The sequence below is a fragment of the Eriocheir sinensis genome, chromosome 44 (genome assembly GCF_024679095.1).
Source record: "Eriocheir sinensis breed Jianghai 21 chromosome 44, ASM2467909v1, whole genome shotgun sequence".
NCBI lineage: Eukaryota > Metazoa > Arthropoda > Malacostraca > Decapoda > Varunidae > Eriocheir > Eriocheir sinensis.
In genome coordinates this window covers 6,273,012-6,296,623 of record NC_066552.1, presented here as the reverse complement: position 1 = coordinate 6,296,623, position 23,612 = coordinate 6,273,012, and the positions used below count along the sequence as shown (strand labels likewise).

The 23,612-nt window shown below is 43.6% G+C and overlaps 1 protein-coding gene across 1 annotated transcript in view; it reads right to left on the bottom strand.

The window, feature by feature from the left end:
- LOC126980360 (dopamine receptor 1-like) overlaps positions 1 to 23,612 on the bottom strand; it is a 37,207-nt gene that overhangs the window by 1,990 nt on the left and 11,605 nt on the right. The window contains exons 4-7 of the mRNA XM_050830147.1: positions 23,300 to 23,455; positions 15,516 to 15,725; positions 8,816 to 9,081; positions 1 to 6,470 (exon numbers count right to left, since the gene is read on the bottom strand). The exon at positions 1 to 6,470 is cut by the window's left edge and continues 1,990 nt beyond it. Of these exons, the coding sequence (XP_050686104.1) occupies positions 6,242 to 6,470; positions 8,816 to 9,081; positions 15,516 to 15,725; positions 23,300 to 23,455 (861 nt within the window). The 3' untranslated portion in view covers positions 1 to 6,241. The remainder of the gene's footprint in view (positions 6,471 to 8,815; positions 9,082 to 15,515; positions 15,726 to 23,299; positions 23,456 to 23,612) is intronic.

The window sequence follows — 23,612 nt, the reverse complement described above, 5'->3', positions numbered from 1 at the left end:
TCCTTTGTGGCCTTTGGAATCGTTTGTTGTAGGACCCGAAAACGTTTAAGTATATGCCCCCCATAAGATGTTTACTAAGTCCCTCGTCTGGTGTGGCTTAGCGTAAATAGACACATAAGGAAGCCGAATAATGATCTAGAGCCGCACATAGCACATAGGAATGACTTTATATATGGCATCTGTAGCTGTAAAAAATAATCTATGTCGTGAGATGGTTTCGAAGAGGAGAGGAATATGATGATAACAACAACAATAATAATAGTAATAATAATAGTAACAGTAAATAGATGTGGATAAATGGATCAAAAGTTTAAGTGTTTGTTTACTGGATGGAGCACGTGACAGTAACTTGAGAATTAATCGAGTTTGTTTGTTTGTTTTGTGTGTGTGTGTGTGTGTGTGTGTGTGTGTGTGTGTGTGTGTGTGTGTTCAGTTCTTACACGACTATGCTTTAAATACCCCCGCAGCTTCATTCATTATACAAATTTAACTTTTCTCCAAGTCAACGTTTCTCTCCACCACATGAGGGCTTAACAAAAGTGCTCGACAGACGGCAGAATACACAGGAAAACTCAAGCTAAGTGGCCTAAGTAATTGCGCTGTAGAGGAGATATAATACTGATGGATGGGGCGAGGGAGTGGGAGAGAGGGGAGGTGACGAGGAAGTAAGGGAGAGAAAGGTGAGAAGTGGGAAGGGAAGAGGAGAAAAGGAAAAGTTACGGTGGATTATTAGAAAGAAAAGAGGATACACCAGAAAGAAGAGAAAGGCATGACGGACAAATTAAGGAAGATGGGAGGAAGAGAGACAAAGACAGGGAACAGAAGAAAGGGGAAAGGCAAGGGAAGATGTGAAGTGTGTGAGTTGAAGGAAGAAAGGAAAAGCAAGAGGTGAAGAATGATGAGTTAGGAGAAGAGGGAGAAAGGGAAAGGAAGAAGTGGAGGGAGAAATGACTCAAGGAAACGGGACGAGAAGAAAAGGGAAGAGAAGGCAAAATTAAACCAGGAGTAAGAGGGAAATGAGGAAACGGAAAAGCTGGAGGGATACAGTGAACAAGGGAAGAGAGAAAAAAGAAAAGGATGAAAAGAGTCACGGGAAAAGAAAGGAAAGAGGTTGAGAGAAAAGGGAAAGAGAAGTCAAGAGGAGGTGAAAAGGGACGAAGGAAAAGGGAGGGAAGAGAAGTGAAAAGGAGGGAGAAATAGGTCATGGTAAGAGAAAGAGGAGGAGGACGAAAGGGAGGAGAAGAATCTTTAAGCCTAGTCCCTCACCTCCCTTTTCTCGGCCCCTTCGGCAACATTAACTTGGTGCTCTCCACGTTGATGAATCACAATTTTATCAGCCAACTTTCCCGCCCCGGCCTCCGTCCTTTGATATCAGGTTAATGAACAGCCTCCCTTTTCCCCTCACATACATTAGTTTGCGTGTGAAATGAGCGCGTCAGTTTTTTTTTCTGATTTAAAGTTTCAGGTTTTCCTCTCTCTAACGTGGGAAGAAAATATATAGCTGAAAAAAATATCACTGTAAGGCTTCTATTTATTTATTGTTTATGTATGGAGTGAAAATGTTGTTGTGTTGCCTTTTATTTGTGTGTGTGTGTGTGTGTGTGTGTGTGTGTGTGTGTGTGTGTGTGTGTGTTTATGGCAAAAGAAACACACTAAAAGCAAAGAAATAAGTAAAATAAACACTCGCAAGACGCTGCTTCCATTTAAACAGGCAGAGAAAGGCTGGGAGGGCGCCGAAAGAAGTCGAAATTACTCTCAGACGTGTGATGAAAAATTCTCAAGTTACTTCACAAAATCTTAGGCGCTACGAACGAAACACTATCACCCTTATCAAAGCGGGTATAAGCTCTAGTATTACAGACCGCAGCTCGTCCACACTAACTTGGCGTATAAGCTCCGCCCCCTTTATCCCATTTGAGGCAGCAGACTTGTGTGTAACTTAACAAAAATAGCTCCTCACACTTAACATCCTTCTTATGGACGCGTGTGGTTGGTTATTGCCTGAGGAGTATACGTTTGATTTGGCAACGGTGGGTGGGAGGGGCAGTGGGCGGGGCCTATCTGCCAAGTGGTCGTGAACGGAACTTATGTGTAGATGATTGCACTTGTCAACCTGCACTGAGCCTTGAAACAGAGGCGCCCAGCGAGGAAAATTAGAAAAGGCAGAATAGCTTTACTGAGTCACTCCTGCTTTATGTTCTTGTTTATTAAGTTGAGCCTCATGCACCACGGCCAAGGCGCTGTGGTGTAGTAGTAGTAGTAGTAGTAGTAGTAGTAGTAGTAGTAGTAGTAGTAGTAGTAGTAGTAGTAGTGGAATGGGAAGTAGAAATAGTAGTAATAACATCAGTAGTATTAGTCGTAGTCGTAGTAGTAGTAGTAGTAGTGGTAATAGTAGTAATAGTAATAATCGTAGTAGTAGTAGTAGTAGTAGTAGTAGTAATAGTAATAATAGTAATAATCGTAGTAGTAGTAGTAGTAGTAGTAGTAGTAGTAGTAGTAGTAATAGTAATAATCGTGGTAGTAGTAGTAGTAGTAGTAGTAGTAGTACAAAATAATACCCAAAGGTGTATATATTATATTTCGGTGATGGCACCAAGACTATTATGGCAAGAGCACAGCGCAGGCCTATAATGACTCGTAAATATATACATACACACATGCATACATACAAACATACACACACACACACACACACACACACACACACACATACATACATACGTACATACCTACAGACAGACATGGACCTACGAGACTACCTTCAATGACTATGTGGTAACCGTAATGTGTTTTCTTCATCGTCACAATCGTTTTCATCATCAGTCATTGTCTTCACTGATTTTTTGGTTTTTAAGTAAGTGGTTTTAATTCCTTTGGTGTGTCCTTTTTTCTTTCATAATAGTTTGTTTTTTCTCAATTTTCGGTACACCTGAAGTCTTTCTTCTTCTTTTTAGGATACATTTTCTCCTTTAGTTTTCAATGTCTTTAATTTCTCATTTTGACTAGCATGTGGTTTATTTTTTTACACATACACGCACACAAAATAAGACTCTTCATACATTTAAGTTTCCCTTACGACACTTCCAATCACTGCAGAGACACCACCACCATCATCATCATTATCATCATTACCATCAACACCATGACCACAATGACTAGCTGAGTGCCGACATACATTAAACACACACACACATACACACACTTATTTTTTTCCCAAGTAATTTTATTTTACTTACTGCGTTACTGACTTATTTGTCAATGGAATGAATAATACTTTTTTGTTTTTTCATCTTTTCACTTACAAAAAGATTCTATTTTCCCTGTCACTACTTCCCATTTTTCATTTACTGAACATCCCATTTTCTGTAGCAATTTTCTTTTTATCGTAAACTCTCCCCAATTACGTCATAGTCTCTGTTTCCACGATTCTTCCGCTACCGTCATCATTTTTACCGCCAGTCTTTGTTTGTCTTCCAGGTAAAGAGATTCATCACAACACGGACGCTAGTCACCTCACCTGTCACTACCAACACCACCATCATCATGACCATCATCTTCACTTTCAGCATCTACATTTCCATCACAGTTAATGCTTTTTTTCTGCCTCTATTTTCACGTCACCTCACCTCACCTCACGTCAGCCAGCACCACGGGACGTCATCACCATCGTCATCACTATCATCACAGGCTGGAGTGGAGGTCAGAAGGTGAGGTGGATCGCTTACACCTTCCTTATAAACAACACTCATTTCATCATCAAATCCTCCCGACGGTATCAATAGGCACCATCACTCTCATCATCATCATCATCATTAGGTAAATGGAGGGAAGGTGAGTGTGTGGGAGGGGATGGTGAGAACAGGTCATCACTCTCACTATCAACTTTTCCATCAGATCCTTTTTTATAACTTTTTTGAATTTGACCTTTTAGCTTTGACCTTTATATATATTTCGCTTTACAACCTTTACCAGACCAACAAGAGGCATCATTTTCATCATCATCATCAGGGAGAGAAGAGGGATGAAGGAAGGAGAAGATGGGGAGGAAGAGTTGGAGGGAATCGTGGGAGGAGAAAAAGGAAGAGGAGGAGGGGGAACAGGGAGAGGGAAGGAGGAGGAGGGGTCGAAGGGTAGAGGGGAGAGTGGGGGAGGGGACCAGGTGATCAATTCTGGCCAATCAGAGTCGAGTATAGTAGTTGACAGTCAGTCCTCTTACTCCAATTGGCCCGTGTTCTTGAGGGGCTTCCCGCATTAGACTCGAGGGGAAAAAAAAGAAACAAGACGAAATAATGAGGGAAAAACATCGCTCACGTGTCAGATTTGTTTTGCAGTCGAGTTTTGCATTGAGTTCTGAAATGGAGGTGTGTGTGTGTGTGTGTGTGTGTGTGTGTGTGTGTGTGTGTGTGTGTGTGTGTGTGTGTGTGTGTGTGTGTGTGTGTGTGTGTGATCTTTTTTTCTTCAATTACATCACCCTTTCCGTCTTCCTTTTCGCTCTTTTTTTTTTAACATTTTTTTCTTCTGCGTCTATTCAGGTGAAGCTGTGAGTATAGAATCTTCCTTTCAGGTGGTTTAATTAACCTGACTGAGAGAGAGGAGTCGCGACAGGTGGGTGAGAAGGTGGTAATTAGTGATCCAATTTACCTGTGTGTGTGTGTGTGTGTGTGTGTGTGTGTGTGTGTGTGTGTGTGTACGAGAGACACCTGGATATATACAACACAACACCATCATATATTACCTGCCTCTACACCTTCCAGCACCTTTATAATACCTGTTCACTCCCTCCCACACACCTGTCCTTCACCTCCTCCACCACCACCACCACCAGGTAAGACGGAAGGGAACGTGGCAGGCGGAGATCACGGTCGTTCTTCTCCTTTTCATTCCCCTTTCTGCGAGTTCGTTCATTGTTTTTCTCGGTTCATCTTTTCCTTTCCACCCTCGTCTTTGTGGGTGTCAGTAAATGATGATTCTTCACCTTTCTTCTTTAGGCCCCGTCATCGTCTTCGTCATCGTCGTGTGTGTGATGATAGCTAAGGTTTTATTCTCCTCTAGTGTTGTTTTCTTTGTTGTGTGTCTATTTCTGGCTTCCGTTATTCTTTTGTTTTTTCATTCCTCGTCCTCGTCTTTGTCTTCCTCATTCTTGTGTCTGCGATGGTTGGTTTGGCTTCATTTTCCTCCGCTGTCTCTCTCAGTCGTGTGTCTTTTTATTTGGCTTCTTTGTATCACTCCTCTTCCTCTTCCTCGTCCTCGTCTTCCTCCGCCTCTTCATCCCCGTGCTCGCGTTTTACCGGTCTTCTAAGCAACACTTCCCTTTCACCCTCGCTGTGTTGCTACTGTGTTGTGTTTCCTGCAGCGTTTCCTCGGCGTCCACTGCCACGAATGGATTTCCACCTTCGGGAGAGGAACCAGGGAGGGAGGGAGGGGCGGGAGGGATGGAGGAGGCGTCGCGAGGAGAGGGAATGCAGGCGGGAGGGATGAGAGGCGCCGCTGCCCCCACCAGACACACAGACACAAAGCGACAACACACTCGAAGGAATCAAGGCTTAATTACATTTCTCGCTTTGCCGCGTCCTCCTGCGGGAAGCACAGAGAGGGGGCCGGCGTGTGAGCTGCTGACGGGATGGTGGCGGGCTGACTGGCTGGGCTGACTTATGTTCTAATATTCTGTTCTGCTTCTGCTGGTGGGACTCTGCTGGGCTGGTATGGACTTGTTCTGTGCTGACCTGCTCCTGCTGTGGGTTCTGCTGGGGTGCCTGGTTAATGTTCCTGGTGCTGTGTGAGGCTGAGGAGACACACACAGACGTCTCTTCTTATGTAAAGTCACCGAGACACAAACAAGTATCGCAGTGACCACCCCACAGGGACATTGGTGAAGAGGGAGGAGGACACATACATCCACACACCCACACCTCCTCCCTTCACCCCTCCGACAGTCCTGCAGGTCACCCCGCGATGCTTGTCCACGACTAGAAGGCGACACACAAGCACCCTCTCTTTTCATCCCGACATATCAACACGGGACGGACAAACACAAGCGCTCTCACAGCCCCGATCCTTCGCCACGACCCACACTCGAGACCCAAAAGTGAGATCACGGCCGCCACATGGAGAACCTTAACGCCTCGCCACGCCCACTGAGTCAGACTAGAGCCACACTAACACTCGAGGCCCTGGGATGAGATCGAGGCCCCCGCAGAAAGGAGGACCATAGATGAAAGTTAGCAAGTCGTCCCCGCGGTGTTCAAATAGCGGAGATCTGCTCGAGGATGAGGCAGCGCTCCCCCGACGAGGCCCTGGAGCGGTCGTGCGAGAACTTGGGCGTGGCTGTGTCGAGGACGGTGTACTCGGTGAGGGCGGTGGAGGAGGAGCCGTTTTGGTGGTTGTGTCTTGCGGCTTCAACGTGGCGAGAGACGGCCTGGCTCTTGCCGCCCATCACCACCCCGCTGGTACCCGGACGACTCCTGCGGGGCCTGCGGGAAGGAGAGGACGTGAGCTGCGTGGGAAGCGGCGATGAGAGACAGGTGTTGAGGGACCAGGTGACGAGATGCTTAGGAGGAGGAGTGAAGGTAAGCGTTGAAAAGTAAAACAGTGGCACAGCGTGAGGTATATATTGAAAGGTAAGAGAGTAGCGCAGCGTGAGATTAGTGGAAAAGGTAAGAGTTCAAGGTAAAACAGAGAAACGCAGCGTGAGGTAAGTGTTAAAAGGTAAGCGTTGGAATAAAACAGTGGCACAGCGTGAGGTAAATATTGAAAGGTAAGTGAGTAGCGCAGCGTGAGGTAATCATTAAAAGGCAAGGTAAACGATAGAGATGAGGGCACACGCTTTTGATGCACGTATCGGTGGTGTTCATCTCCATCACATTGGCCCTTGAGTGTAAAATCCTAAGTGTTAAAAGCTAAAACAGAATGGCCCGGCATGAAATATACGTTACCAAAGCAACCGGATAAGACTTACAAGGAGGAGAATGATCTTGAAAAAAAAAAAAAAAAAAGGTCCACTAGAAAGAAGATGCATGTATGAGATATTAAAAAAATGTCCTCTAGGAATATAAATCAAGTATGTTAGCTTGAAAAATAGATAAAAACACAGGCATGAGATATGAAATAAAAACCACACTAAAAAAAAAAAACGCTTGTATGAGATATAAAAAAAAAGAGAAAGCTATACTCGAGACCCGGGGTATAAGGTAAGGGGGGGGGGCATCAGGGGGTAGGGGGGTGGAGGGCGTTGGGGAGTGTATCAGGTCTCTGGGCGGCAGTAATGGGCGGAGACTGAGTGGAGAAGCGTCAGGAAGTGGCGTAAAAAAAGAAGGGCGTAAAGGGTGGGTGTGAGGGGGAGGGGCCGTGAGGGAGGTGCGTCAGCGGGGAGAGAGGGGGTTTCAGGGGGTGGCCGGCGTCAGAGGGTAGGGGAGCGTCAGGAGGGAGGGAAGAGTGTAGAGGGGGGGGGTATAGGGTGTGGGGGGGGTGTCAAGGGGTGGGGGGGAATCAGGGTGAAGGGAGTCAGGGGGTCTGTGGGTCAATTGAATGGGGGGGCCTTACCTGCCATGCCTACAAATGTCCTTATCATACCTGTGACCAGCGTTATCATATTATCGTACTCAAAACATCGCATTTATCAGTTCCAGGGCCCAAAACTCTCCTACCCACACAGATAACGAGATTCTAGTTAAATTTATCGTTAAAAGCGTTACTTATTGGTGTTTGTTTGCGATAGCTGTGAGTCAGAAACCGGAAAATAAAATGTGCTGAGTGGCTGAGTACGATAATTTGCTAACGCTGCCTGTGACTAGCCCTGGCCCCTCCCACCTGTCCTGATGATGATGATGAAGATGATGATGATATGGGCGTAATGCGAGGGTGAGTAACTGTTTAATGTGTGGACCAAATCTTTCTTATTCAGCCAAAGATGTACGTATGGAAAGGAATATATGATGATGATGATGAAATGCATAATGTTCTCTCTCTCTCTCTCTCTTAGTCTCGTTTTCTGCATCCTTATCTGTATTATCTTCTTTGTTTTACAGCTGAGAGAGAGAGAGAGAGAGAGAGAGAGAGAGAGAGAGAGAGAGAGAGAGAGAGAGAGAGAGAGAGAGAGAGAGAGAGAGAGAGAGAGAGAGAGAGAGAGAGAGAGAGAGAGAGAGAGAGAGAGAGAGAGAGAGAGAGAGAGAGAGAGAACTAACTAATTAAGGAGACACAAGACTATTACGTTCACTTGAGGGAAGAAAACACACACAAAAATAAATAAAAAAGAAAATAGATAAAGAAAGAAAGAAAAATAAAGTTAAGCTGGAAGGAGTGAGGTCCATAGCAGGTAAATAATCGCTCAGGTAATTAAAGTGGCCAATTACCTGTCCACTTCACCTGACCTGCCTAATGAGACCCACCTGAGAATTTGGTCCATTAAGAGGGATATTAATGAGCGTTATTAGTGATACTGACTCATAAGGTTAATGGTAGAGAGGAAAATAACTCTCTCTCTCTCTCTCTCTCTCTCTCTCTCTCTCTCTCTCTCTCTCTCTCTTTCCTTTCTTATTTCTCTTCTCTATCTCTTCTATCCACTATACCACATCTCTTTTTCTTTCCCTTACCTAGTGATCTTTCTTTCTTTTATATTCTTATGTTTATCGGGCCAATGTCACGGAGATGAGCACCGAGACCACGCGCAGCCATAGCCTATACCCTCAACCTGACCTTTATTTATTTAGTATCAACGTGGATTAAACACTTCTAAAAAAATCTTTGTTATACTCTTGCTCTGTTTCCCTTATACACACAACATGCATACACACACACAAAAACAAACAAGTAAACAAACCTGAAGAGGGAGCAGCAGCAACAACAACACGAGGAGGAGGAGGAAGAGGAGGAGGAGGCGCAGCACTCGCAGGGGTAGGGCGTCTGGGAGGGTGAGGAGTAGGGGATGTCAGCGGGGTCGACGATGCAGCAGCAGCAGCAGTAGTCGGGGCAGGGGCGGCAGCGCGAGGTGAGGATTCTCTTGAAGGCGTCGCGGAACTCTTGGTTGAAGATGGAATAGATGATCGGGTTGAAGGACGAGTTGGTGTAGCCGAACCAGGTGAGCGTCTGAAAGGAAGGCAGGTGTGAGGGTAAGGAGGGAAGGGGGAGGAAGGAAAGGTGAGAAGGTCGATAGAAGGAGGAGAGAAGTTAGGTGGAATAGTGAGAAAATAAGTGGAAGGGTAAGGAGGAAAGAAGGGAGAGACAGTAGGTGGGAGGGTAAGGAGGGAAGGGGGAGGAAGGAAAGGAGAAAAGGTCGATAGGAGGGGGAGAGAAGTTAGGTGGAATAGTGAGGAAAGAATGGGGAGAAAATAAGTGGAAGGATACGGAGGAAAGAAGGGAGAGACAGCAGGTGGGAGGGTAAGGAGGGAAGGAAAGGTAGGGAACAGGGTAATGAAAGAGAGGAAGGAAGGGAGACAAGGTAAAGGGGAAGGTGGAGGAGAAAAGGGAGAGGAAAGAAGGAAGAAAAGATATGTAAAAGGGTAAAGAAGGGAGGAAGAGGAGAGAAGAGAGCTAAGTTAGGTGGGAGGGTGAGAAGAGAATAAAGAAAGGAAAGGGGAGAGTAGAGGGAGAAAGAGTAAAATAGTAGAAATAATTTTTGAGGAAAGAAAGAAAAGAAAAAAATGAAGGAGAGATAGATTGCAAAGGGAGCGTAAGAAGGATGAAAGGAAGGATAAAGGAGAGGAAAGATCAAGAAAGGAGGGAAGGAAAGCAAGGTGAGGAAGGAGATAAAAGGGAGGCACGGGATTTCAAAGGGAATGTAGTGAAAGGCAAACATGAAGGAGGAGGAGGAGAAGGAGGAGGAGGAGGAGGAGGAGGAGGAGGAGGAGGAGGAGGAGGAGGAGGGAGGAAGAGAGGAAAAGTGGATAACGTGCGGGAGAAAAAGAGAGAGAGAGAGAGAGAGAGAGAGAGAGAGAGAGAGAGAGAGAGAGAGAGAGAGAGAGAGAGAGAGAGAGAGAGAGAGAGAGAGAGAGAGAGAGAGAGAGAGAGAGAGAGAGAGAGAGAGAGAGGTAAGAGATTTGGAATAGAGAGAGAGGTTGAATTTCAGAAAAGAGGAAAGGAGGAATAGCTGATGAAGAGAGGAAGAAGAGAGGAAAGAAATAAGAGATGAAAGGAAGGAAAGATGAAAAGGAAAAGCATCTTAGAAGAAGAACTGAAGGAAGGAAGAAAGGAATAAGAAGAAAGGGATGAAAGGGAAGGAAAAAGGAAACGGAAAGAGAAAGAATAAGAGGAGAGGAAGAGAAGGGAAAACAAAAATAAATATGAAAGGGAAGAAATATCAAGAGCAAGCAAGAGAAAGGGGAGGAGAGAGGAAGGAAAGAGGAAGGAAGGAAAGGAAAAGGAAGGGAAGAGGGAGAGAAAAATGAGACGTCGAGAGGAAGAGCAAATAAGGGAGTACTATGATAAAAGGAGAAAAATGATATCAAAGGTAAAGGAAGGAAGAAAGAAGGGAGAGGAAAGGAGATTACGAGGAGAAAAAAGAAGAGGAAAGGAACGAAGTAGCATTAAAGGTAAGTGAAAAGGAAGGAAGGAAGAAGGAAGAAAGAAGAAAGGAAGAGGAAAAAAGGGAATATTATGCTATGAAAGGGGAAAAAAAACTAATCAAAGGTAAGTTAGAGGGAAGAAAGGAAGACAAAAAAAAGGAGGACGAAAGGAGAAGAAAAAATAATGAAGAAGATGGAGGAAGGGAGGTGAGAAAGGATGATGAAAGGAGATAAGAGATGGGGAAAAATAAGAAAGGAAAAAAGTAGCGTCAAAGTGACAAAGAAGGAAGGAAGAAGGAAAAAAAAGAAAAGAAGAGGAAATAATAATGAGAGATGGGGTGGAAGAGGGAAGAAGGGAAAGGGAAAGAGGAAGGATGGGAAAAGGAAAAAAACTCATCATAGGTAACTTAGAGAAAAAAGAATGGGAAAAAAAGGGGAAGAGGGAAGGAGAAGAAGAGACGAGGAAGAAGATGGAGGAAGATAAGCAAGAAAAATGTGATGAAGGGAAAATAAGAGGTGAGGAAGAAGAGGAAGGGGAGGACACATTATAAAAGGTATGTGAGAGAGAGAGGAGTAAGAAAGAAGAGGAAGAAGAAAAGGGAAAGGGGAAGGAGAGATGGGGTCGAAAAGGAAAAAAGGGAATATAATGCTAAGAAAAAAAAAGAAAGGCAAGCTAGAGGAAGGGAAGAGAGGAAGAAAGAAGAGGAAGAAGAAGAGGGAAAGGGGAAGGAGAGATAGGTCGAAGATTAAGGAAAAAAATATGATGTTAAGAAAAAAAAGTGAAAGTAAGCTAGAAGAAGGGAAGGGAGGAAGAAAGAAGAGGAAGAAGAAGAGGGAAAGGGGAAGGAGAGATGGGTCGAAGATTAAGGAAAAAAATATGATGTTAAGAAAAAAAAGTGAAAGTAAGCTAGAAGAAGGGAAGGAAGGAAGAAAGGAAAGAAAAAAAGGGAGAACTGAAAAAGAAGGAGAGATGGGGAAGAAGATGGAAGAAGAGAGCGAGGTACATGATGCGTAAAAGAGTAAATACTATTATCTTCAGGAGCACGTCAGCGGGAAAAAAAGTGAAGGTGAGGAAGGAGAAAAGATGGGAAGGAGGTTTGAGGAGGAGGGAAGGCATATTTATAATCTCAAAGGGAAGATGCCTGTTGGAAGTTACTCCGGTGTATACAACTCAGGTAAGACGGGTAATTAGGGGCAGGTGAGGGGAGGTAAAAGTGAGAGTAAAAGTGGAGGTAGAGCCGGAGAATTGGGATTACGAAAGAGAGAGTGAAGAGAGGAAAAGAGGAAAGTAAATAGAGAAGAGGAAAGTAACGAGAGGAGACGAAAGTGAAGAGAGAGAGGAATGGAAATGTGATGTTTAAGTTTGCGAATTAGTGAAGTGTTTCAGAGAGGAAAGAAAGAAGAAAAAGGAGGAAGGAATAGAAGAAATAATGGGGAAGGAAAGGTGGAGAAGAAAGCTAAAAAGACAGGGATGAAGGGATAGAAAAAGTAAGAAGAAAGGAAGAAAGGGAAATAAGAAACAAGGGAAAGGAAAGGTGAGAGAAAGAAGAAAGGAAGGAAGAGATATGAGAAAAAAGGAGAAAGAAGAGGTAAGGAGAAAGGCGAAGAAAGGAAGGAAGACATAATAATAAATAAAGGGGAAGGAAAGATGAGAGAAAGGGATAAAAGAAATAAAAGGAAGGATAGATGATAAGAAAGGAGAGAAGAAAGGAAGAACGTACTAGGAGAAAGGGAAAGGAACGGTAAGAATGGAGAAAGAGATAAGATAAATAAAGGGAAAGAAAAGGAGAGAAGGGAAGAAAAAAGGGAATAAGGAATAAAAGAAAAATAGGTTTGGGAAGAAAAGGGAAAGGATACAGGAAGAAGAAACTTGATACGTGATGTAGGAATGGGTGGGATATTAGGTGTGTCTTCAAGAGGAGGGGAAGAAAAGGTGGGAGGAAAGGTGGAGGAAGAGGCGAAGGAGGGAAAGAGAAGAAAAAATGAACACAGGAAAAGGAAGAAGAGAATAGGGAAGCAAAATTTAATAATCCTGGAGAGAAAGGGAAGAAAAGGTGGGAAGAAAGAGGAGGAAAGCACGAAGGAGGAAGAGTAGGAGGATGAAAATATGAAAACGAAAAAGAAGAAGGAAACAGGGGAGCATATAATCTTGATGAGGAGGGAAGAAAGGTAAGAAGAGAAAGGGACGGAGGAGAAAAAGAGAAGAAGGAGGAATGAAGACAGAAAAAGGGTACAGAAAGGAGAAATAAAGAGAAACAAATAAAGTGAAAAGCTAAAAAGAAGTAAAAAAATAAAGAAAGAAGAGTAAAGAAGAAAAGGAAAAGAAGGGAGGAAGGAGGAAAAGAGTAGGAAGATAAAAACAGGAAAGGGTAGAGAAAGGAAGAAATACAGAGAAACAAATAAAGTGAAAAGCTAAAAGAAGTAAGAAATGAAAGAAAGAAGAGAAGAGAAGAGGAGGAAACGAAGGGACGAAGGATGAAAAGAGTAGAAGGAGGAATGAAAACAGAAAAAAAGGGGTAGAGGAAGGATGAAATAATGAGAAGCAAATAAAGTGAAAAGCTAAAAAAAGTAAAAGTTGAAAGAAAGAAGGGAAGAGAAGAGAAGGAAAGGAAGGGACGGAGGAGGAAAAGAGTAGGAAAATAAAAACAGGAAAGGGTAGAGAAAGTAAGAAACACAGAGAAACAAATAAAGTAAAAAGAAAAAAAAAGTAAAAATTGAAAGTAAGAAGAGTAGATAAGAGAAGGAAAGGAAGGGACGAAGAAGGGAAAGAGAAAACGAAGAGGAAAAAATGAAAAGGAAGAAGAAGGAAGAGATAAAAGAAAAGCTAATAAAGTGAAAAGCTAAAAGAAGTATGAAATGAAAACAAGAAGGGTACAGAAGAGGAGAGAGAAAGAAAGGGAATAATTAGAAGAGAAAATAAAGGAGGGAAGGGGAGAGGAGGGAGGAAAATGGAGAGGTGCTGAGGAAAGGCTAGCGTGTCAGGTGAATGTCTTGAGGAGGTGAGGAAGGAAAGGTGTGAGGAGGAGGAGGAGGAGGAGGAGAGAAACGGAGGAAAAAAGAAGAGAGAGGAGGAGCAGATAAGATATTGAAAGGCAGGTGAGAGAGAGGGAAAGTTAGAGGGAGAGAAAAAAAAGAGAAAGAGGGGGAAGAGGAGGGAGGGAGAAGAGGGTAGAAAAGAAAGAAGGGAGAATAAATAGTTGAGTCAAAAGTTTGAGTATCTGAGAGGGAGATAAAGAGGGGAGAGAGGAGAGGGAAGGAAGAGGGGAGAGGGGAGAGGGGAGGAAAATGGAGAGAACTGGGCGTGTGAGAGCTCGGAGGAAGAAGTGGGTGAGAAGAAGGAGAAGAGGAGGAGGAAGGAAGTGGGAGGAGGCAAGGAGGCAAGAGGGTGTGAAGAGGAAGCGAGGGAGGAAGGTGAGAAGGAAAGAGGAAGTCAAGGAGAGGAAAGGAGGGAAGAGGGGCGGAAGAACTTGTAGCTGGAGAAAATGGAGGAGGAGGAGGAGGAGGAGGAGGAGGAGAGATTAAGAGAGAGAGAATCATGTATTATGCAATGACTTTAGATGTGTGAAGGAAAGTGTGTGTGTGTGTGTGTGTGTGTGTGTGTGTGTGTGTGTGTGTGTGTGTGTGTGTTGAAAATAAAAATATAATAGTGGGCCAAACTAACTTTTCCCCTAACACTCTCTCTCTAAGACTCCCTTCCCATACTCTCTAACTTCCTCTTACTTTGCATATTCCTATTATTCCCCTCTCCTCTTCCTCCCCTTTCCTCTTCCAACCCGCCTTCCCACACGCCTGAGAACAACAGTGAGGAAACAGACATAACAGAAAGCCAGATTGAGACCCCTTCCAGCATCCAACGATACTCTTTATTACGCATCTTTCCCCTTCTTTCCTCGTCCTCCTCCTCTCCATCAACCCTCAAACACACACACGTATATTGGATACATAAAAACAGGAATACATTAGGAGAAGGGAAGAATGACGTTGCTGTTTCATTATACATTCACACATTCACAGTCAGTCCCCACTCAAGAATTCACTCCCCTTCCTTCCTCTCTCCCTCCCTTCCTCTCCATCATAGTCACTCCTCTTACTCCTCCTCTCTCTGGCAGCTCACTCTCTCTTACTCTTCCTCCCTCTCTCTCTCTCTCTCTCTCTCTCACTCTCTCACATACAGAGAGAGAGGAGGAAAATATGAAAGGGTTGAGGAAGGAGAAAGTTAAGAGAAGCATATAAAGTGAATGTATAAAAGCGAGGAATTTTAAGTAAGGAGAAGGGAAAAGAGGAGAAGGATAGGAGAGAAAGAAAGGAAGAATTAGTAGGAAGAGGAATGGAGGGAAGAGGAAAGTGATAGTAGACAGACTTACCCATTCCTTTCCCCTATTCCTCCCTTACTGCCCCTTCTTGCCCCCTCTCCCCCCCCCACCCCAACCCCCACACCCACCGTAAAACACGTATTTGAGAGTAAAGACAAGGTAGACAGCAGACTTACCTATTCCCTTCCCTTCTCCCTCCCTCACACACCCACTAGTCCCTTCCTCCTTCCTCCTTCCTTGACTTCCTCTTTCCCTCTCAATTTCTTCCCTCGCTTCCTCTTCACACCCTCTTGCCTCCTCCTACTTCCTTCCTTCTCCTCTTCTCCTTCACACGCACCCACACCAGCATTGCCAGATTATCGTATTCACCACTTCGTCTTTAGTACTTTTAAGCCTCAAACTCTCGTACCTACACAAATAACGATAGAAAATTGAAGTTAGCGTTAAAACTCCTATTTATTGATGTTTGTTTGTTTGTTTTTGCATTCGTTATTGGTCAGAAACTACGACAATGCAATGCGATGAGTACGATAACTTGGCAACGCTGACCCACACCCACACACCCACACACACACCCACACCCATACACCCACACCCACACACACACCCACACCCACCCACACCCACACACCCACACCCACACACTCACACACCCACCCACCCACACCACCCACCCACACACACACCCACCCACCCACCCACACACCTTGAACACCACATCAGGAATACAGTCGGCGCAGAAGGCGGCCGCGATGTTGACGCAGAAGAAGGGGACCCAGCAGGTGAGGAAGGTGCCCACGATGATGCCCACGGTGGTCGCGGCCTTGCTCTCCGACACGTGGCACGGCGCAGCGACCTTTCTTGGCCTCGACGTGTCCCCCTCCAAGGACCCGAGCGTCACCGGGCGGACCAGAGCCTGTGGAAGGAAGGGACGTTGAAGGGTGGTGATGGTGGTGGTTGATGGTAATGATGATGATGATGTGTGACTGATTGAGGGGAGGAGTGGTAGCAGCGTTGCCAGATGATCGTATCCACCATTGTATTTACCGTTCACATACTTAACTAGAGCAAAAAGACTAACAATTAAACTTTGCAACGGTAACTATAAATAAATGTAGTTATTGGAGTGGAGGAGACAGTTTTGGGGTCGGAAATCGGAAAACATAAGAGGCTAAGTACGACAATCTGGCAACGTTGAGGGGTAGTGATGGTGGCTGATGGTGAAGATGATGGGATTGTTTTTTGGTGTCTAGTGTATAGTGAAAAAAAAAAGGTAACTGCAAGGGAGAGGAAAATACTGAAACGCGTAATATAAAGTAAAGAAAGGAAAAGACAAGTAAGAAGAATGGTGTATAGCGTACAGTGAAAATAAATGGTAACTGCGAGGGAAAGGAATATATTGAAACGAGTAATATAAGGAAAAAAAAGGAAAATACAAGTAAGAAAAATAAGTAATGGAAGGGAAAGAAAGGATAACACGAAAGGACAATGTGATATGAACGAGAAAAAGAGCGAAAAAGGAAAAAAATGGACACGAATTATAAAGAAAGGAAAGAGAAAAACCGAATGAGGGAAGAAAAAGGAAAGTAAGAAGGGAAAATGGTAATGAGTTGTAGACTAAGGAAGAGGAAAAGAGAAAAATGTATAATGAGGAAAGAGGAAAAGGAATTAGACCGTCTCGTTTTCTATTCATGGCCAGACAGTGGGTGTGCTGAGGCTTAGGAGAGGGCAGACTCAATTGTTTTCATGCTCTATAAATTCCACACTTGTTTTCTTTCCCTTTGTTTTTAGTTTAGATACACACTTTCTCTGTCTATATTTACTGTTTATTCAATTTAGATAACACTTAATATTTAGTTACTCCTGTTCATATTACAAGCTTTTCTTTCCTTATGTCACGCCCTTGAGATAAGATCCAATATTATCAATCACCCCGACCCAGTTTCCACGAGTTTCCTATCAATCAATGTGTTTAGTTTAGATACACACTTTCTCTGTCTATATTTACTGTTTATTCAATTTAGATAACACTTAATATTTAGTTACTCCTGTTCATATTACAAGCTTTTCTTCCTTATGTCACGCCCTTGAGATAAGATCCAATATTATCAATCAGATCGACCCAGTTTCCACGAGTTTCCTATCAATCAATGTGTTTAGTTTAGATCACACACCTTTTCTTGTTTATATTTACTGTTTATTCAATTTAGATAACACTTAATACTTAGTTACTCCTGTTAATATTACAAGCTTTTCTTTCCTTATGTCACGCCCTTGAGATAAGTTCCAATATCATCAATCAGATCGACCCAGTTTCCACGAGTTTCCTATCAATCACTTTTACGGTTTAATAGCTCCACCCAACACATTGATTTTCTCTATTAGCAGAACGACGCAAAGAGGCCAAGGTAAAAGCCATCGGAAGTGAAGTATGTCTGATTAAAAAGAAAAAGGAGTTTGGAAGGCGCCGTTGGTTTTTGAGTTGGCAATGACTGACGTATCTTAGTAAGGGAGAGCTTGGAGTGCGGCCGTCAAATAGCTGTTCATTTTTGCTTCTTTAAGGTCAATATTCTCAGACATTTCCGGGTTTACACACCAACATTTGATAAGGGTTTGATAGAGGTTGACGGGTGTTTCCATGGGTAGTTTTATAAGCCTAGTAATTTTGCTTCTTAAGTCAATATTCGCAAACATTTAAGGACCTATACACCAACATTTGATAAGGGTCTGATAGAGGTTGTGTAAGTATTTCCATAGGTAGTTTTATGAGCCTAGTAATTCTGCTTCTTTTAAGCCCGCAGTCTCAAACACTTCGGGGCCTACAATAACACATTTGATAAGGCTTTCGTAGAGGTTGTGTTAGTATTTCCATGGGTAGTTTAATGAGCCTAGTGATATTTTGCTTCTGAGGTTAATATTCTTACACACCCACGTTTGATAAGGCTTCCGTAGAGGTTATATTAGTATTTTCATGGGTAGTTTTGAGCCTAGTGATTTTCTATTCTTAGGTCGATATCCTCAAACATTTCTGGGCCTATATATCCACATTTGATAAGGCTTTCGTAGAGGTTGTGTTAGCATTTCCATGGGTAGTTTTCTGAGCCTAGTGATTTTTTATTCTTAGGTCGATATCCTCAAACATTTCTGGGCCTATATATCCACGTTTGATAAGGCTTTCGTAGAGGTTGTGTTAGCATTTCCATGGGTAGTTTTCTGAGCCTAGTGATTTTTTATTCTTAGGTCGATATCCTCAAACATTTCTCGGCCTATATACCCACATTTGATAAGGCTTTGGTAGAGGTTGTGTTAGAATTTCCATAGGTAGTTTTCTGAGCCTCATGATAGTTTGCCAAGGCTTCCGCACCATGAATGTGAAAAATGTGACCTTTGGAAATAGTTGTTGTGAGCCGAAACCTTCTGGGAATACATACACGTTACATAACCGAGGAACTCCAGCTCTCTATGGTCACCCCTCAGCTAGCTCCTCAATGGGACCCGGCAAAATATTCAAACTTTTTCGTTTCTTTTCCTGTTTACCGAGGCGTTTGAGTTCCGTGGATAGTTTTCCCCTGGTTACCAACACTTTTCAATGCTGCGGGTATTTTTTTTTTTTTTTCGTGTAGGGTCTTGGGCAATATCAGACTTTTTCATTTGGTGTTTTGAATGTTTGGCCCGACTCATGAAAAGGCGTCTCCTGCTCCTTTTGAATCAGAATTTACATCATATTTCACTTGCAGGGAATGGCGGTGAAAGAGGAAGAGAGGGAGGAGGAGGAGGAGGAGGAGGGGGAAGAGGAGGAAAAATATATGAAGGAGGAGGAATAAAATGAGTAGGTATAAGAGGAAAAGAGAGGAGAATGAGGAGGATTATATTAGATGAAGAGAAAGAGGAAGAAAACAAGAAAAATGAGAAGTTAAGAGGAGAATGAGAAGGAGAAGGAGAAATAGAAGAAGGAGTAAGAGGAAGAAGAGGACAATTAAAAAAGAAAACAGGAGAGAATTGAGAGATGAGGAGAGGAGTGTGAAGAGGAATTTGGGGGATGGAAAAGAAAAACGAATGAGGAAGCCACGGAGGAAGATAATTGAGGAGGCAGAGGATAATAACACTAATTAAGGAGAAGCAAAAGGATAATAATGATGAAGCGATTGAAAAACAGATTGAAGTACGATAACAAGGTAATGAGAAAAAAATATAAGGTGTTTGAACAGGAAAAGAAATAGAAAAATAATGATAAGTAGAAAATCGTATGAAAGGAAAGCAAAAAAAGAGAAAAGAAAGAAAATGGAGAATTAAAAAGAATAAAAGAAAAATGTGAAATAAGAGTAGAAAACGTGATTAGGAGAGAGAGAGAGAGAGAGAGAGAGAGAGAGAGAGAGAGAGAGAGAGAGAGAGAGAGAGAACTGACTTTATAACCCCTCTCTCTCTCTCTCTCTCTCTCTCGAATAACCAGTTAATTAAGGTTATGTTTGTGTATCCTTCATTGTCCCTCTTATCTATCTTCCTCCTCCTCCTCCTCCTCCTCCTCCTCCTCCTCCTCCTCCTCCTCCTCCTCGATAATTACTCTCGGAACCCAATGAGCTGGACAAACACGATCAAACAGAATTTAATGGTTTAGCGAATTCTTTCCATCCCCGCCCGATATTGTTCTCGCCCTCCGCCGTCACCACCATCACCACCACCACCATCACCACCATCACCACCACCATCACTATCACCTCCACCCTCATTGTGAATTGTTGTTTTTGTTCTTGGAGGTAGTGGTTGTAGTTATGGTGGTGTTGAAGGTGAGTTATGCTACTACGGTTACTACTACTACTACTACTACTACTACTGCTACTACTGCTACTACTACTACTACTACTATTAGGACTACTACTACTAAAAATAATAATAATGATAAATAGATAAATGAAAACTCCTTACTTATGACTGAAGTAAGAGTTAGCAAGAACTTTCCATACCTCCACTCTCTCTCTCTCTAATCCCTCCACCCCCTCGCTCACACTCTCACCCTAACTCTCACCTCCCCGTCGTAAGCCTTCGCCTGCGCCCCTGGCATGCATAAGCCCACTTCAGGAGAGAGAGAGAGAGAGAGAGAGAGAGAGAGAGAGAGAGAGAGAGAGAGAGAGAGAGAGAGAGAGAGAGAGAGAGAGAGAGAGAGAGAGAGAGAGTGTCTACCTTATCCTCCGCGTTCCGCCAATCACGTGAGAGCTAGGGTGAGAGTGTCGGCCAATCACACGGCGTCTTGGTCTCCCCTTTAGCCAATCAGATTATTCACAACAGAAGCTTAAGAAGGGGTATTTTTTTTTCCTTCTTTTTCAGTGACTTTAATTTCTTCCTTTTCTTCGTGGATAATAAGGAAATCAGGATGCAAACAACTCTTTTATTTTCTCTCATCTTTTTTTCTCTCTTTATTATTCTTTTTTTTTTACAGGTGTTTAATTAATTCTTGTCGAAGCAGGTGATTTACACGGGGAAAATAATGTGATCAAAGGGCTAGGTGTGTGTGGTCTCTCTCTCTCTCTCTCTCTCTCGACTTCCCCTCTTCGCTAACTTGCTAATAATTGAGTGCCTCCCCTGTCTCTCTTCTTCTCTGTCTCTTCCTTCTCCAACTTCCCACTTAAGTATTTTTCCTCCAAGTGTATCTTCGTTTCCTTCTTCCTCCTCCTCTTCCTCCTCTTGATGTCTCTACTCCCCCTCTTTCTCCTCCTCTTCCTCGTCTTCCTCTTTTAGTTCATGTTTATTTCTTCTCTATCTTCCTACTTAAGTCTTTTCTCTAAGTACATCTTCGTCTCCCTCTTGCTCCTCTTCTTCCTCTTGGTTCCTCTGCCACTCCTCTTTCTTCTCCTGCTTCTCTTTTTTTCTCTTTGTCGTTCTCCTGCTTTGGTTTATGCTTCTTCCTTCTTCATTTTCTTACTAATTGTTTTTTCCCTCTATGTTCATCTTCGTTTTCCTCTTCCTCCTCTTTCTTCTCCTGCTTCTCCTTTTTTTCTCTTTCTCGTCTTTTTGTTTTGGTGTATGCTTCTTTCTTCTTCATGTTCCTACTAATGTTTTTTCCCTCAATGTTCATCTTCGTTTTCCTCTTCCTCCTCTTCCTCTTGATCCCCCTGTTCCTCCTCTTTCTTCTCCTGGTTCTCCTTTTTTTATCTTTCTCGTCCTCTTGCTTTGGTTTATGCTTCTTCCTTCTTCATTTCCCTACTCATGTTTTTCTTCCTCTATGTTCATCTTCGTTTTCCTCTTCCTCCTCTTCCTCTTGATCCCCCTGTTCCTCCTCTTTCTTCTCCTGCTTCTCCTTTTCTTATCTTTCTCGTCCTCTTGCTTTGGTTTATGCTTCTTTTTTCTTCCTTTTTCTACTCATGTTTTTCTTCCTCTATGTTCATCTTCGTTTTCCTCGTCCTCCTCTTTCTTCTCCTGCTTCTCCTTTTTTCTCTTTTTCGTCCTCTTGCTTTGGTTATGCTTCTTCCTTCTTCATTTTCCTACTCATATTTTTCTTCCCCTATGTTCCTCTTCGTTTTCCTCTTCCTCCTCTTCTTCCTCTTGGTCCCTCTTCTCCTCCTCTTCCTCGCCTTTCTGCTTTAGTTCATTCCTACATTAACCATTTTTTCCTCTTGCACATCTCCGTTTCCCTCTTCCTCTTATTCCTCTTGATCCCTCTGCTCCTCCTCCGCCTCCTCTTTCTTCTTCTCTTCCTCTCCCTGCGTTAGTTCATTCCCACGTTTCCCTTTGAACAATGAGCGACCCTTTCACCTCCTCTTCGCCCCTATAATCCTCTTCCGTCCTTTTTCTCTGCTTTTAGTCCCGTCACAAAACAGCATTTAGCCTTCCCTTCATCCATACCTCCACACACACATTTTTCTCCTTCCTACGTATTAAGTTTTTTTTTATTTACGTGTTCATTCTCTCATTTACTCTGTCTGTGCTTCTCTGTTCATCTCTCTCTCTCTCTCTCTCTCTCTCTCTCTCTCGCTTTAATTTGCCTCTCTCCATCCAGTCACACACACTCACACATTCTCTCTCTCTCTCTTTTTTCACTTTCTCCCTTCCACCCTTTCACACACACACACACACACACACACACACACACACACACACACACACGTTTTCTGCTCCTCCCTTCCATCCTCTCTCCTTTCCTTCTTCCCTCCTTCCTATTCTCCTTTCCTCCTTCTTTATCTCGTTCTTTTCTTCCCTTCTTTTCTCCATCAATTCATCCTACATTCTCTATTGTATATCTTCCTACCATTCTTGTTACTCTTTTCATCTTTACAACAAAACAAACACACACACACACACACAGATAAACAAACAAACAAACACATACACACACTCTTTCCCTCCGCTTCCACTTTCTCTCTCCACCTGCGTTCTTCACTCCATTCAGCCTCCTCCATTCCTTGCATTTCTCTCTCCATACGCTTTCCTCTTCACCCAGTCTGTCCCTACTCTTCTTTCTATCGTCTATCTCTTTCAATCTCACAGTATTCAGTTTCCTCTTCACTACTCTCTTCTCCTTCTTCTTCTTCTTCTTCTTCTTCTTCTTCTTCTTTTCACTACTGTCTTCTCTTTACCTTCCCTATTCTATCTTCTTTTCACAACATTGTCTTCTCCTTTTCACTTCTCTGTTTGCTCCTCTTCACTATTCTCTCTTTATTTATCTCTTTATTGCATCTCCTTTTTCTCTTCCCTTTTCTGTCTTCTTTTCACAACATTGTATTCTTTTCACTACTCTGTTTTCTCCTCCTCACTATTCTGTCTTTATCTATCTCTGTATTCCATATCCTCCTCTCTCTTGCCTCCTCTCCTCTCTATCTTTCACCCTTCATCCTCCTTCTCTCCAATACTCTCTGCTGTTCATCCCATCCTCCCCTCCTACCTTCCCTTCCTCCTTCCCTCCCCCCCCCCCACCCCACCCTACCTTTACCGGCACGCCAGCTCACCATGATGGACTGGCCTTGTCTCTTGACGTACAGGTAGAGTCGCGAGTAGAGAGATTGAGAGTTTACTTGCTATCAATTAATGCACCCACCTTCCCTCAATTACCTTCCTCCATTTCCCTTTTACCTGCCCCGCTCACCTTGATGGACTCGCCTTGCATCTTGGCGTGGAGGTAGAGCCGTGAGTATAGAGAGACTGAGAGTTTACTTGCTATCAATTAATGCACCCACCTTCCCTCAATTACCTTCCTCCATTTCCCTTTTACCTGCCCCGCTCACCTTGATGGACTCGCCTTGCATCTTGGCGTGGAGGTAGAGCCGTGAGTATAGAGAGACTGAGAGTTTACTTGCTATCAATTAATGCACCCACCTTCCCTCAATTACCTTCCTCCATTTCCCTTTACCTGCCCCGCTCACCTTGATGGACTCGCCTTGCATCTTGGCGTGGAGGTAGAGCCGTGAGTATAGAGAGACTGAGAGTTTACTTGCTATCAATTAATGCACCCACCTTCCCTCAATTACCTTCCTCCATTTCCCTTTTACCTGCCCGGCTTACCTTGATGGACTCGACGTGTCTCTTGGCGTACAGGTAGAGCCTCGAGTAGATGGCCAGCATGACGCAGCACGGCAGGAAGAAGCTGATGCAGGAGGAGACCACGGCGTAGATTTTGCTTAGTTCGAGGGCGCACTGCTCCTCCTCTCCCCCGGTCGGCTGATGATGATGATGGTGGTGATGGTGGTAGGTGAGGGAGTTAGTGAATCGGGTTGTAGCAGTAGTAGTAGTGGTGGTTGTGGTAGTGTTTTGTAGTGGTTATTGGTAGTAGTAGTAGTAGTTGTGGTAGTGGTATGTGTTAGTAAGTGGAAGGGGT